Genomic DNA, 15,008 nt, shown 5'->3' on the forward strand with positions numbered 1-15,008 from the left:
ATGCATTTAAATGTTGGAATTCAGCGATGGACTTCATTAACCATATGGAGGCCCATATAGTCGATGACGTGTGGGTACTCTTCCGCCACAACAAGTTTTTCCAAATCTAATATTATTATTACCCACGGGTAAACGATTACTTTGTTTTTATTCACAAAAATTTCTCTTATTGATGAATACCAGTAAGAAAAAAGTTGATATAACGTCGGAGTACTCTGTCACGGCATGATAATATATCGTCCATTAAGCTCTCCAAAAATTAATATAACATGTAAAATCTAAACAAAATAATTGAAAGTAATTTTAAGGATTATTTTTAACCTTACTTTATTTCATCAAGGAAGGAACAAATGTGTTTAGTCACCGCTGGAATTATTCCTACTGACAATAATGATTTTCTGAGACTCAAAAACTTACGTTATAGAGATGGGCAAATCAAAATCGGGGTTGGGGAGTGAGAAGAGATCAAAGGTGACCTCCCCCTTGTTCCACGTGTATATATTTTTTAAGTTTATTCCTGCTTAATTTCAACAATATTTAGAGTGTTGATATATAATATCACAGAGATAAAATGTTCGTTTTCAGTACAGGACTAAAAATCAGTTTTCTACGGAAGTCACTTAAAGTGATCCGCGAATTAAATTAATTAGACGGCATCACGAATGTCATCGGCCGGTTATTTTAAATGAATATATACAAGTACTTTGCACACATAGATGGATCTAGCTAAATATGGGTAGCCCGAGACGCGATCCAATCGGTTTTGAGCTCCAAAATCGCGACTGTGTGCTGTAAGCTCAAACATAAACACTTGTTTATCCAAATAAAGTGCAATTAAAATGATCGCAAATAACCCGAGACCATCGTTGCCCAGTCGGTTAGCGTACCAGCGCGGCACAATAAACTTGAAGCCTCTCACTGCACCGATGCGGTCGCTGCGTATATAAGTTCCAGTCCAACTCATGAATGCATGTTGCCTCTCCGGGCGTGCGTGCATGGGAAGGTCTTCCACCAACCTGCAGATAGTCGTGGGTTTCCTCCGGGCTCTGTCCGGGTTGTTCCCACCATAATTTTGGCTGCTGTTGTAGAAGTGAAATATTCTTGAGTAAGGGGTAAAATACCAATCAGACAGATAAAAAAATATTATACCACCCGCTTTACAAATTTTTGGAACTTTATCCCCGAATTTGAACGGTAACACGTGCAAAGATTAGGTTAAAACTTTGTGAAAGGTATAAGTATGTGGGTTATTCTAAAATAATAGATAAATTCGATTGGATTTGCGCTTGTCGCTTTTTTTGTGTATATAGCCTTTTTCAAATTAGCGGTGGATGACGCTCGGTGGGTATTGTGTGTGCAGTGCTAAATTAGTGATTAAACCTCGCCTTCCTCGAACACATGTATGGTGGCGTCGCGCACCTTACCACTGCATGGGGAACGCCAAGCTATCGACATATTTATATTTAAAGATTTATATGGATAACAGAAAATTTTATAGAATAAACTCCATGCACATGCATCATCGCTAATTACTATCAAGCAAAATTTTGAAATGACCTAATTGCTAGTGTAAAGTAAAATGTTTGCATTTTCTATGTCGTAGTCCTTTGTATTGTACAGGTGGTGCTTTACATCATATCTAATTTATAGGCCCCTATTGTTTGTTTATTTTAACGTGCCATACAAACTTATGGCTGAATGTTTTCACATTTAGAAATCGCTTAACCTTCACTAGTAAACCACAGAAAATGCATAGGAATTATGCCATGGGGCTTCATGGCCGAGTGCTTCTAACGTATTAACACAGCACAAAGTTAATGGCCTCATGAGGTTTGTCAGCAACACGCGGATGGTGGTTGGCTTCCACAGGGTCCTGTCCGGTTTTCACCATATTGCTGGCCGCCGTCGCATATAGGTGAAATATTCTGAGCGTACCGAATAAAACAACAATCAAACAAATAATCTATAGTAATATTTCGTTAATATGAAGTCCTTGTCCCCTTTTTAAAGGCACAAGCAATGGTGTATTTTAGAACAACCCGCCCATCTGCCGGGAGAAATGAACCATAAACAAGTATGGACAGAGTTAGAGAGTGTCCGTGATCTCAGGCTGCAGTTGTTAAAACATCACCATGGAGGCAGACAGAGATGAACTCATCTCTGAATGGTCCAAGGCATTTAAGAAAGGTACTGATTATGACCTCTGGGGACAGCCCGTGGAGGCCGTAGACAGCTACCGGAGGTAAGACGCACGATCGCTTAATAGCATGGCATTAGGCCTAACTGCAATATATGACGCATTTACACCTGGGTGAAAAACCGGTATATGAAACATCGTATTTACAGAAATCCCTTTGTCTGTGTGGTTATACCATGGACGTGGAATAAATTTTACCTCCATGGTTATACAGTTTCTTTATTTATTTCATTGGTGTTGTACACCTAAGCATATTTCAGTTGTACGACAACGGCATGCATTATGGTGGGGAGGAAACCGGGCAGACCTCGGGGGAAACCCAATGACGACCCAGTGTACATTCATGGCACCCCTGTATGTAGCCTACTGGTATTTAAATAATTTAATGTTTGCTGGTGTTGTGCACACTAATACCGAAGATTGGTTCCATTGTGTTAAAATAGATGTACTTGGGCTATATACGGTGCATGTAATATATAATTTATATGTGTGATTAAAACATCTTTTTTAGCAGCCTGAGGTACCCACACAACAACCCATGCATATAATTTTTAAAAAATTTTCCTTGAAACCACAGACAATTTAACATGAATTATAAAACTGCTGTATTACCTCAGGACAAAGCATTTAAGTTGGGACGCTGGATAATGCTGGATAACATTGGGAAGAGATAAACCCAAATTATTTACCATTGATCTGCTAATGGGAGAAGATTTTCCTTGAGTCAGTTTTTAACGCTCAAAATGCTGTACAATACCTTTAAAGTTATCAACAGCCTTTAATTCACAAATTTCTTTCTGATGCAGATGAGGCTTGAGCTGACATAGAATAAACAAACAAATTTAAATATGTATGTAATATATTGTTTTTGAGGAGATCCCCTCGTGACCATTGACTGTGGGTCATCCTCAATAAAACAAATAAATAAATAAATTAAACAAGCATATCGTCTTGGAAATTGTGACTGTATATGTTTGACTCTAAGATAGTGCAATGTGTGTAGGAAGGATGAAAAATTGAACTGACAATTGTTTGCACCACCTTTCTATACATGTACTGTAATTCTTCAGCCTTTTTGCATGTTTGCGAGGTGTTGATTCAAGCATATTCTGAAGGCATTATTCTGTGTATACAGATAAATTTATACTTTTTGTGAAGCCCTAGAACTGGACAGTCCAGCCAATGTGGTTTTGTCTGCAAAGTAAGTTGGCCTTTCATATGTGAAAAGGTTGTGGAATTAGGGTGTACATGTGCATGTATGTATATCATTGTACTTAACAATTTTTTAGTCATATGTGTGTACATGTACTCTGTCTTCTTGTAGCAGGGTGAGTCCTTGATGATAAAGTCATGCCACCATTGAAGTATCATGCCAAAGACACCATGCAGACAAGACACCTCACCCAGTCACATTACACTGAAACCTGGCCAACTGGCTCTGCTTCCTTGCTCTAACCTCTCAATGCTGAGGACCAAGCAAGGCAGCGAGATGCAGGTTGCCCTTGGTTGATCCTAGGACTCCCGACTTTCAGGCAGGTGTTTTAAACTCAAGGCCACTGGAATGGTCATGATTGCACTACCAAGTGAACAATGAAACACTGTAGGCGTATGTGAATTTTTGTATATGTTCTGCATGTGTATTTATTGTTCTCCAGACTCTCTGAAGCGATCAACTCACAGACGTGCGAAGAGGACACAAACTTCTCAGATGAGCAAAAGGTATGACAGGCGATTTGCAATTTTGTGTATGGCATAGGTGGATTCATCCAAGCCAGATACCTCCCAGTCATGGTTAGTTGGGCTTTGGTGACAGTTGTCTGTCCTTAACAATGCCCATGGTTCAATTCATGGGCCCAGTCTTATGTTTGTTGTCTTCTCCTAATATGATGAAATTGAGAAAATTCTGTGTGTGACTTGAAACGATCTCTCATCCAATGAAATAACAGCATAGTACATAAAGGCATAAATTAGCCTGATAATTCGTGTAGGGTTTAAACACTTTCCATGCTGCCAGATTGACTCGCTTATAAATGATGGTTTATAAATGATGGCTTATAAATGATGGCTTATAAATGATCTCTGGTTAGCTCAGGTGGTTATAATGCTGGCTAGCTGGAACTCTCAGGAACTGCCATTGCTGCTCTTGCTCAGTTGGCTGTGGCCTTTAATGAGGAGGTTTGTCAGATACCAGGTATGGGGTGGTGGTTTACCCTGGGCGCTCAAGTAAACCTGACAACCATCATTTCTGCGAAAAATTCTTCAGTAGCTGACAGACATCCTAAAGGTGACCTACCTACATGTATAAAAGCATGTCTATAATGTTTGTATGTATTATATTTGCATATATGATTAACAGTTTTTTTGTCTTTTTAGCGAATCCTTGGGAAAATTGTCACCTGTCTGGACCTGCGGATTGGCCATTTAAAGGTAATTAGTTTGAAGCTCAGCATTGTGCAAATTATGGAGGTTATTTTCCACAAATGTTCATGCCACGTCATGGCTGAAATATTGCCAAAGTGGCGTTCAAACCTCAAACCCTTAGTCATTCATACTTTTCCATAAAATTTGAAATTTTAAGTAGAAGTCGAATTGGCCTTGATATATGGACACATATTGGTTACTAGAAGTCTACTGGAAAAGCGAGGATGGCTGTGATTGAAAGAGAGATACTTTTGTTCTGTATGTTGTTGGCTCAACCTCAGCCTTGGACACACAGTCATCCAGTCCCCTACCTTTACTGGTCACTGAGCCTTTGTGCAAGTAAGTTGTGGAAACCTCTCCTCAGGCCATTGTATGGTGTCCTTAGATGTTCAGTAGAGATTTATTCTGACCAGTGTTTAAGTGAAAACATTTTAGAGTACTGTATGAAACAATGTATATACATTTTTTTGACAGAAACCAGGAAATCATCAGGGTATATCGCTGGATGATTTAAACAAAATTGGGCAGAGTGAGTGTTTTTTATTTTATACGTTTATGGAAACAGGCTTTTTGTTCTGTTTTATTTCAGTAATTGTCAGCCAGCTGAATACCTATAGTTACCTATGACTGAGCGGATATACTTAGATACTTCTGCGGGTTATAGAAAAGGAGATATCATCATTTTGGAGAATTAGTTGATGGGTTGTACTGCATTTCATAGGGCATTCTTGGATCAATTTTTCTACCTGTATTTTCATGACATTTAAAAGCTGCCTTATTCCCAGATTGTGTTGATTTAATATGAATGTACCTCGTACATAACGTAGGGGTTAGTCAGCTGCCTGTCCAGTCATCCAAGTTGTTGGGTGAAATGGAAAAAAATGTGCTGGTTGGACACCCTGTTTGCAGCACTTTTAACATGGAAGAGATAGGAGAAAAAAGAATGTTGAACACCCTGCTATAATATAGTGGCCTCAAGAATGGATGTTTGGACACTCTCTTTCACATTTCTGGCTAATCCCCTAACTGTAAATCACATAGAGTGTGGCCTCTGAGGCTCAGTGCTTATACAGCTAGTGCAACACAGTGACTCGGGAGCCTCTCATGCTCATAGTCATATGTGGGAAGTTTACCAGCTACCTGCGGATGGTCGTGGGTTTCCCCAGGGCTGTGGCCAGTTTCCTCCCACCATAATGCTGGCTACCATAGTATAAATGAAATATTCTTAAGTATGACATGAAGTACCAGTCAGATTTAATTACACGTTATTTTTAATTAGCTAGCAATTCTACTTTGTGAGACAAAGCTATGAGAGCTGTATGAGTGGCTGACAATTCCTCATTAATTTTATTAACATACTGTATTTCACTTGACGTTTGGCCTGTCGAAATGCACTTTCAGAAACATACAAAGGCCGTAAAATGATACTTTTGATGCCAACACTTTCAGATTTTTTTTCTTAGATTAATCAAAGTTCATGTAAATGATCCTAGAAGGCAGATGAATCAATCAGAAGCGAGCAAAATGTCAGTTATAAGAAGGCTGAAGTTCAGGTGAAATGCAGGAAACTGTTTGCATGTATCCAGGGTGTTGGACTTACTCGTATGTGTACTGTATATTATTTTCCAGCCTTTGACAAGCTGCTCACCATGAAGTGTAAAGATTTTCCCATAGATGTGTCAGCTGCCCAAATCTGGGCTCATACCATGAACTCCATAGCTATGGTACATAATCAGACAGAGAGGTAAGCTCCATAGCTGTGGTACATAATCAGGCAAAGAGGTAAGCTCCATAGCCATGGTACATAATCATATAGAGGGGTAAGCTCCATAGCCATGGTACATGATCAGACAAAGAGGTAAGCTCCATAGCCATGGTACATGATCAGACAGAGAGGTAAGCTCCATAGCCATGGTATATGATCAGACAGAGAGGTAAGCTCCATAGCCATGGTATATGATCAGACAGAGAGGTAAGCTCCATAGCCACTGGACATGATCAGACAAAGAGGTAAGCTCCATAGCCATGATACATAATCTGACATAGAGGTAAGCTCCATAGCCATGGTACATAATCATATAGAGGGGTAAGCTCCATAGCCATGGTACATGATCAGACAAAGAGGTAAGCTCCATAGCCATGGTACATGATCAGACAAAGAGGTAAGCTCCATAGCCATGGTACATGATCAGACAAAGAGGTAAGCTCCATAGCCATGATACATAATCTGACATAGAGGTAAGCTCCATAGCCATGGTACATGATCAGACAAAGAGGTAAGCTCCATAGCCATGGTACATGATCAGACAGAAAGGTAAGCTCCATAGCTGTGGTACATAATCAGGCAAAGAGGTAAGCTCCATAGCCATGGTACATGATCAGACAGAGAGGTAAGCTCCATAGCCACCGGACATGATCAGACAAAGAGGTAAGCTCCATAGCCATGGTACATGATCAGACAGAGAGGTAAGCTCCATAGCCATGGTACATGATCAGACAAAGAGGTAAGCTCCATAGCCATGGTACATGATCAGACAGAGAGGTAAGCTCCATAGCGATGATGCATAATCTGACAGAGAAGTAAGCTCCATAGCCATGGTACATGATCAGACAAAGAGGTAAGCTCCATAGCCATGGTACATAATCAGACAGAGAGGTAAGCTCCATAGCCATGATTTATAAACAGACAGAGAGGTAAGCTCCATAGCCATGGTACACGATCAGACAAAGAGGTAAGCTCCATAGCCATGGTACACGATCAGACAGACAGGTAAGCTTCATAGCCATGGCATATAATGATCAAATCATGGGTTCTTGTTAAGATCTGTTAAGAAATGATATTTAAGATAAATGTAGATTGGACAAATTTGTAGATACATGTAGTAATTTATGTTCCATTGTGTGATCAAGCTTCTTGAGTTGGGTTTTAAATTTTATGAAATGACTCCCTGTGTCATTTATCTCTGCAGTTATGATGCTGGAAGTCAAGAGGAAGAACAGCACAGAATCAAAGGTAAGTGGTGAAAAGTCTTTACACTTTGATCACATGAGAAAATGAGCGCGCATATACTCCAGAAGTTTCACGTTACTGAATATAGTGAAAAGTATATCAGATAATTGTGGTGTCACTCTGTTGTAATAAAGCATTTTAATCAGATAAATTGGTAGATGTAATTGATTGTTTCCTTTATTTCAGCTAAAGGCAGTTTGTTGCCTAAACCCCTTCCTATTGGAGGCAAGCAAGTGCTCACTGTTTTCATCAGCAAGTTGGGACTGAAGGATGCCAGTCAGTACTTGGACCCTTACATCACTGTCTCTGTGAAAAGTCAGTGAAATCCAATTTATTCATTTGGTATTGATAATATTCCATTTTTTTCCATAGTATTTTACAGTGTAAATGAATACTGTTTAACCTACACAATGGTGGTGAGGTTTGTGAATGAAGGAAACTAGGAAATGCACATGATGGTCACTCATCACTCCTGGTCAGGGAACTGAGGAAACTGTAGCTGACCTCTGTATACTCACTGGTTTTTCTTTACTCTTCTTTGGTTTCCGCATCTTTTCACTCATTTCCAGTGACTATTTCTTACTATGTCAATCCTGTTCATTAATTTCTGTAACTTTGTTGGTTTTCTCTGTGTTTTTCACTGGTGAGTTTTCACACATTTCCACTGACTGTTGGTTGGTTTTCCCTTACTCTTCATAAGTTTCCCTCATTATTTGATGGCTTTCTCCATAAGGGGTCCCAGTGATTATTTGCAGCTTTCCCCTTAGTATTAATTGGTTTCCAAACTACTCACTCATTTCCTGAGACTATTTAGTGGTTTCCCCTTAACATTCATTGGTTTCTGCTGATAGTTCACTCATTTGCATACTGTAACTCGGAAGACCAAGTTGATGTTAAATATCTTTCATGGTAAACTGATTAATATTAGTCAGACTGTTAATCTACTTTATTTTCTGCCAGATAAGCAGGGTATTGACTTGACAGCCCAACAGGACACACCTATCTCAGGTAGAAAAGAGGACCAGTATGTCATCTTTAATGTGCCTGTTCACATTCAGAAACCCATTGATATTTTGCCTCCAGGTGAGCAAGTCTACTGGCTCTGAAAACTTTAACATAAATTTTAACATGATTAACATGAATTTTATAATGTAATGACAAATATTAACTTTATGAAGATAGCCTACGTTCAGTGATGAACTCGGATTAGAGATCTCTTGTCCATACCAATACCAATTTTATTTTATGTTTTAAGGGCAAGCCAGTCCCCAAAAATGGAATAAAGCTGAAATTTTATTTTTATTTTATCTGGTTTTAATGGGTTTTATGACTTTTCTGTTTATGCTTTCTGATGATGTAACTATGTCTTTAATTGCTGGAACAGTTCACTGGACTTGGGTACAAATGTTGCCACTGGCAAATTGATTTCCTTGAAGAAGTGAAGATTGAAAAGAGCTGTAACATCCTGCTAAAAATTTTGTCTTGCTTTAAGACTCTTGGTTGAATGAAACATCTAAAATACTTGTATATTTGCTTGCAGATTACGCAGTATACTTTGAATTCAAACATTACAAACCTGGAAAAAAGACGCTGAGTACAAAGTGCTGGAGTTTCATGGAAAGAGATGAAATCAAAGATGGAGAGGCTGTTATTGAACTGTACGTATTGTCATATCTAACAAGCTGTTTCATCTCTCTGTCTCCATGGGCCCGTTTTATTATGTAAGCTCAAGAGGAGCCTGGCACAATTTCCATGACAACATACAGTGAAGATATGTTTCCATGGTAAATTTGCTTCATGGAGCGTTGCAGCAGCTATGTAGAAACAGGCCCAGTTGGTTGAAAATTTACCTTCATTCTAGTTTACATCTAGTTTATTCGTTCGTCCCACCATGGAAGAAAAAATGTTTTAGGCTCTCCGGAAGAGTCACTTTTGTTCTTACTTGAGGACTACTTGCATGAAATGTCAATTAGCAAAGCTTCCCTAACACATAATTGCGACTCGGTTAAATTTATGTAATGCCTATGCAGTGCCAGTCATGGTCAATATTTGCAACATCTTTCTATATAAAATGTCCAGGAAATAGACCCTTGGAAGATTATGGATTTTTGGTAAAAGCAAATGGTTCATTGAATTTCATTCATGTACGCCTACCCAGGAAAACATATGGTCAAAATGCTCTTTTTTAACTGTGGTACTTAATATTTTCAGATACAAGAAACCTGCAGATTTTCGCCGCAAATCTCTGAACCTGCTGACTGTGAAGCCCCTGTATTTACACCTCAAACTGTCTATCAGTATGTGAAGTCATTAAAAGAAAAATTGAGGCATCAAAATATGTTATTACATGGTTTATATACAAAGCTATTTTTGTCTTTTAGCTTATTGGTCTTGATCTTTACACTGTGATTTTTACTTTGTCAATATACAATGAATGGTTTATGCATAATTTTCTGTGTAATATTTTGTTGAAGTATTTCGTGATGTGCTCACATTGGCAACTGTATTTAGATCATTAATAAAGGAATGTTATATTTTTCCAAAATCCTGATATTTACCTGGTTTCACTGAAATCCAGCTCTCCATACTGAACCTTTCACAACTTATTGTCAACCTTTTAATACGGAAAAACTGGAAGCATGATCACATTTTGTTGTTGGTTTTAAATAGACCGACTGCGCATATATAACTTCAGTGGCATAATGGTTAGAGCGTCCGCCTCAGAGTCGGAGACCTCAGAATCAGGCACTGGTCGGGTCATAATAAAGACTGCTGCCTCACTTGGTGCTCAGCAGTGAGAGGCTAGAGCAAGGAAACAGGACTGGTTGGCTCGGTCACAGAATAATGTGACTGTGTGGGGTGTCATGTCTGGTGTCTTCAGCATGATACTTCAGTGGCAGCAGCACTTTGGCAGCATGGACTTGCCCTGCCACAAGAAGACACATTATAAGTACACACACCTAATGACAGCTCGTCGTTACAGGACTGAAAAATTGTTAAGAACAATGTTGAACATCAAGCATACATACATACATGTGTAGTGAATGTCCAAGTGTCCAGGTTTCAAATTCATCAAATTTTATTAATGTGAACTGAACTTGTGTTCCGTACACATGCACAGTGGTTCAAATTTTAAACGTTTCCCAACTCTTCACAAGGTTTTCCATTTACTCACACCTCGAACCACCAAGAACTGGGTTCAGAATTATGACCCCATTTGTCAAAGATGATAGAACCATTCCACGACAGCTTTTGAACCACAACACGGCCATAACTAATCCTCATGAATGCACTCCATGATTTGTCAAAGCTTCTGATCAAATTCTTGTTTGTTTCGTCAAATTCTTGCCACCATGCTACCCATTTGTATTCTGAGCTGATCAATGAGGGTCCTCACTGCAGGCGGCCTCTGTGGTTAGCGTATCAGGAGCCTCTCACTAATGTGGTTGGTGTGTGTTGAACTCTAGCTCATGTCGTCTTCCTCTCCAGCCGTTAGTGGGAGGGTCTTCCGACAACCTGCAGATGGTTGTGGGTTTCCCTCGGGCTGTACTCAGTTTCCTCCAACCATATTGCTGGCTGCTGTCGCATAAGTGAAATATTCCTGAGTACAGCGTGAAACACTAATTAAATAAATTCTCAATGCACGTTTCACCAATATGAAAAGAGTCCATGAATTCTGTACACTTTTCAGGACACAAGTACACCACTTTTTTTTGAACAAAACTGTAAATCTTCTTGGCTAAAGTGGGCCCTGATTTCTTTCTTTGGTCAATTGGTCGTTAGAGCGTTGGTCAATTTCATGGGTAGAGGAAACATGCACAGCATATTTGTCGAAGACAAATAGTTTTAAACAAACGATAGACTTTACAAATGGCCAAATTAGAGTTGCTCACTGCTTATTGTCAACAATGCCACATGAATAGTAAAAGCAGGGAATCAACAAACACCCTGTCCAAGTCCGGGGATTCCTCCTATAGACAGTGTTCTAGCCATCCAAAAATTGGGATCATAGGAAAAAAAACCCCCACAAAATAACACCATCTTTCAGACATAAGCTTTATTCTTGGGAGCCAATTAGTAAACCCAAAACAGTACTACACCTTATTGAGTTTTACATTACATATATTTCACGAGATATAGAAATTACTTGGGAAAGCCAATCATGAAATGGTAAAAGCTTGCACTAAATACCCAATATACCACTGCCCATTTAACTACTTAAAAATTTAACATATATTTAGAAATTTGCTGAAGAGTAAATAAAAATTTGTTTCTAAATACAGTACATGTAAATCTTGTCTGAAGACGACGTATTACTGTGAGGGACATGAACATCAAGGGAGATAATTTGATGTCCATTACGTTAACAGAGACTTCTATCCTGTGTTATTGGAGGTTATCCAATGTTCAGCTAGACACACTTGTCTCTTCATTAACAGCTCAATGATTTCCACCACCATCCCATCCCAAAAAAACAAACAAAATACTTAAAACAGGTTACCAGCTAGATTATCAATTGAAAGTTATTTACAGAAACACTATACGCAGGTATATAATATAGTGGAAAACTAATCCATCAAGCCTGCTGTTTAGAACCTGTTCTTGTTAAAAAGACAACTGGTTAATCACCTTTAGAACATTTCTGACAAAAGAAAATGGGTGAAACAGAAATACAGTACTCTCTAATTTATAATAAAGCACGAGGGGTGACAGGAATGTCCACTTGGAGCAGGTGTACTTCTTACAATCAAGCTCAAAATCTGTGAAGGAGATAGGCATGTGTACACTGGAATGGATAAACACTTAAGCACTTCCACCCAGGTCAGAACAGATGAGGGCTACGCCTCTCTCATAGAAACTGTGGTCTTTGCCAGATCCCACGCCCTCTGTCACAAAGTCCAAGGTGAACAACTGTTGCCCCCTAGTGGCATTCAGGTATACTGGCAGCGTTACCTTCCCTTGCTTGAGGTCTTTACCAGGTTCAATCCTGCAAGAAAATCATGACCAATTACTAGTGAGTGGCAACAAAGGAAGATTTCAGTTAATGCCTTGAAGTACACTGCTCCCTCAAATTTATGTGGATCAATTTACTGTGAAATCGGAATTAACGTGATGGTGTGGTGTCAACCTTTTTTTTTTTTTTTTTGTACTAGCATCAAAATGTTCACGGGGGAAAAAGGGCAAAACTGTTGTCACAAGTACATCTTTAGGCCTCACTTTTGACCAGATTTGAGTTTATATCAAGTTTTAATCGCTGTAAATTCGTAATATGACAAATAAAAACTGTGCTGAGAATCATAATCCTACCGTACCTGGGTAAACAATGAGACATGCTCGAGCAAGAATAATTGTTTTATCACAGGTAAAGTTGGGTCAACTTGTCAAGCACGAGTAACTTCATATGCTAAACTATTAATGTGGTAAAAGAATGAGAATTACTTTAATCATTATGCTGTTTATCTTCTGCAGTAGAGAAAGGTAACTTTACTAACATAATATGAGCACGGTGTCATCATACTCCTCACAGCATATGTGTCGCTATCTACCTTTTGCTTTACATCACTGCCACTAATAGAAAAGCATGACCTTTGGAGCATGTGAGACACATGTAGACTTGTTCAGGATTAGCCTTATCAATGGAGTCGTCCAACGATCTAATTTATCAGCACTCATCAATAAAATTGTTTCAGTTGTTGATTAGAATCATGTTGCATATTCTCTAGATAAAGAAAATGCATGTGTACAAAGTATTATTAGAGACAAAGGTTCAGATGAATTGTCTGTGTTTTCTGACATCACCTCACCACTGTGGCCTCAGTGACCTTAGCATTGTTCAAGATTTTTGTACACAATTTGCTACTGGTGGAAGTGATGTAAAGCGAAAGTAGAGAGCGACATATGCACTGTAGGGAGTATGCGTTGTCATATGCCAGTAACCATCTATTCAACGATAAAGTTTTTAGTATAGTACGTGCGCTCTGCCCACTTACTTGATCCACTTCAGCATGGTGGCAGGAAGGTGTGTAGAGATGGCCGTGGCCAGCTGCAGTTTGTTGTTCTTACACACGGCACCCTGCAGTCGGAGTCCTGTGGAGGAACATAAGAAACATGGTATAATTTTACTGAAGCTGAAATACCACATTAAAATAACAAACATGTGAAGTTTGTCTTCATTTGGTTTGATTTCCTATTACAAACATTCGCTGTCATAATAAATGGTCTAGGCTATAACTGGCACAAAGCTTCAACAAAGACAGCTTACATGCACATATACCAGAACAATAACTGTTGACATCAACATTACACTTCAACTCAATTAATTTTCCACTATGTCAAAATCTCAAGCTGTGCATGTTATACCCTAAAATAGACAAACCCAGCCACTTCTTTTTCACAACAGTTTATGCACATATGCCTTAAGTGTCTTTTTGACATGCCTGTTTTTTTATACATGAAAGCTGAAGAAGGCAAATGTTGGGATTTCAAACACATGCATTTCTTACCAGACACTGTAAAGCTGCAGGCATCTGCTTTCTGGCCAGAGTCACTGATAATCACCTGCAGACATAAAGAAAATAAAAATATTTGAAATTGGTGTATCAGTATTTTGTGTATATATATAACTCCAGTTCAAAAAATCAGTTGAGGTTACAGATTTAAATTAAGACTGCAGCATTTGATATGACTTTACAGCAGAACATTTTTCACCCCAGTGGATGTGATGGCTGGAATACTGGTGATATTTGGGTACAGAAATGATTTTCTGATTAGCTTTGCAGCCATTTGGTTTAAAGTTGTGCAGTGTTTTGTTGATCCTTGCAACAGTTTTGTTAAGACTTGAATGAGGTGCCCACTGGATGAGATAATGTACGATACCTTATTCTCAAACACCTGTATTAGTAGGCACAAAAGTTCTGTACTTACATCCAGATAGAGTTCTTCCAGGGACCAGCTGTTAGCCTGTGCTACGTACTGTCTGGTGGCGGTGATGTAAGCCTCGGGGATGAACAGACCTCCTAGCCACACGTTGATGTTCTACAACACACCATGAGTCATGTATGTATATATTTATTTATTTGATCTGAGTTTTAGGCCGTACTCAATGTTTGACTTATAGGAAGGCAGTCAGCATTAAGGTGGAAACCAGACAGAGTCCGGGGCGGGGGCATGACCATCCTCAGGTTACTGGGTTACTGGCAGGCCGTCCCACATACAACCTGAGAGGAAGCCAACATGAGTTGGGCTTGAACTCACACTGACGGCATTGGTGAGAGGCTCCTGGGTTATTGCGCCAGTAAGCTAACCACCTTGCCAGGGAGGTCCGCAACGAGTCATGAGGAACAATCATGAACAGTGAGTGAGTGTTTGGGGTTTAACATC

The 15,008-nt window shown here is 39.2% G+C and overlaps 2 protein-coding genes across 3 annotated transcripts in view; one reads left to right on the top strand and one right to left on the bottom strand.

Moving 5' to 3' along the window:
* Positions 1-2,061: 2,061 nt before the first annotated feature.
* On the top strand, positions 2,062-10,173 carry LOC135468713 (axin interactor, dorsalization-associated protein B-like). Its single transcript, XM_064747110.1, has 10 exons — positions 2,062-2,242; positions 3,853-3,916; positions 4,571-4,624; positions 5,093-5,147; positions 6,248-6,362; positions 7,588-7,631; positions 7,815-7,943; positions 8,589-8,711; positions 9,169-9,286; positions 9,840-10,173. The coding sequence occupies exons 1-10, from the start codon at positions 2,133-2,135 to the stop codon at positions 9,931-9,933; spliced, it is 906 nt and encodes a 301-aa protein (XP_064603180.1). The 5' UTR covers positions 2,062-2,132; the 3' UTR covers positions 9,934-10,173.
* Positions 10,174-11,551: 1,378 nt separating this feature from the next.
* The window catches only part of LOC135468802 (cytoplasmic dynein 1 heavy chain 1-like), a 73,177-nt gene continuing 69,720 nt past the window's right edge, over positions 11,552-15,008 (bottom strand). For both annotated transcript variants that reach the window (XM_064747228.1, XM_064747229.1), the window contains exons 89-92: positions 14,553-14,663; positions 14,132-14,186; positions 13,619-13,715; positions 11,552-12,615 (exon numbers count right to left, since the gene is read on the bottom strand). In XM_064747228.1, coding sequence (XP_064603298.1) covers positions 12,432-12,615; positions 13,619-13,715; positions 14,132-14,186; positions 14,553-14,663 — 447 coding nt within the window. In that variant the 3' untranslated portion in view covers positions 11,552-12,431. The remainder of the gene's footprint in view (positions 12,616-13,618; positions 13,716-14,131; positions 14,187-14,552; positions 14,664-15,008) is intronic.

Source organism: Liolophura sinensis, chromosome 6, assembly GCF_032854445.1.
Source record: "Liolophura sinensis isolate JHLJ2023 chromosome 6, CUHK_Ljap_v2, whole genome shotgun sequence".
NCBI lineage: Eukaryota > Metazoa > Mollusca > Polyplacophora > Chitonida > Chitonidae > Liolophura > Liolophura sinensis.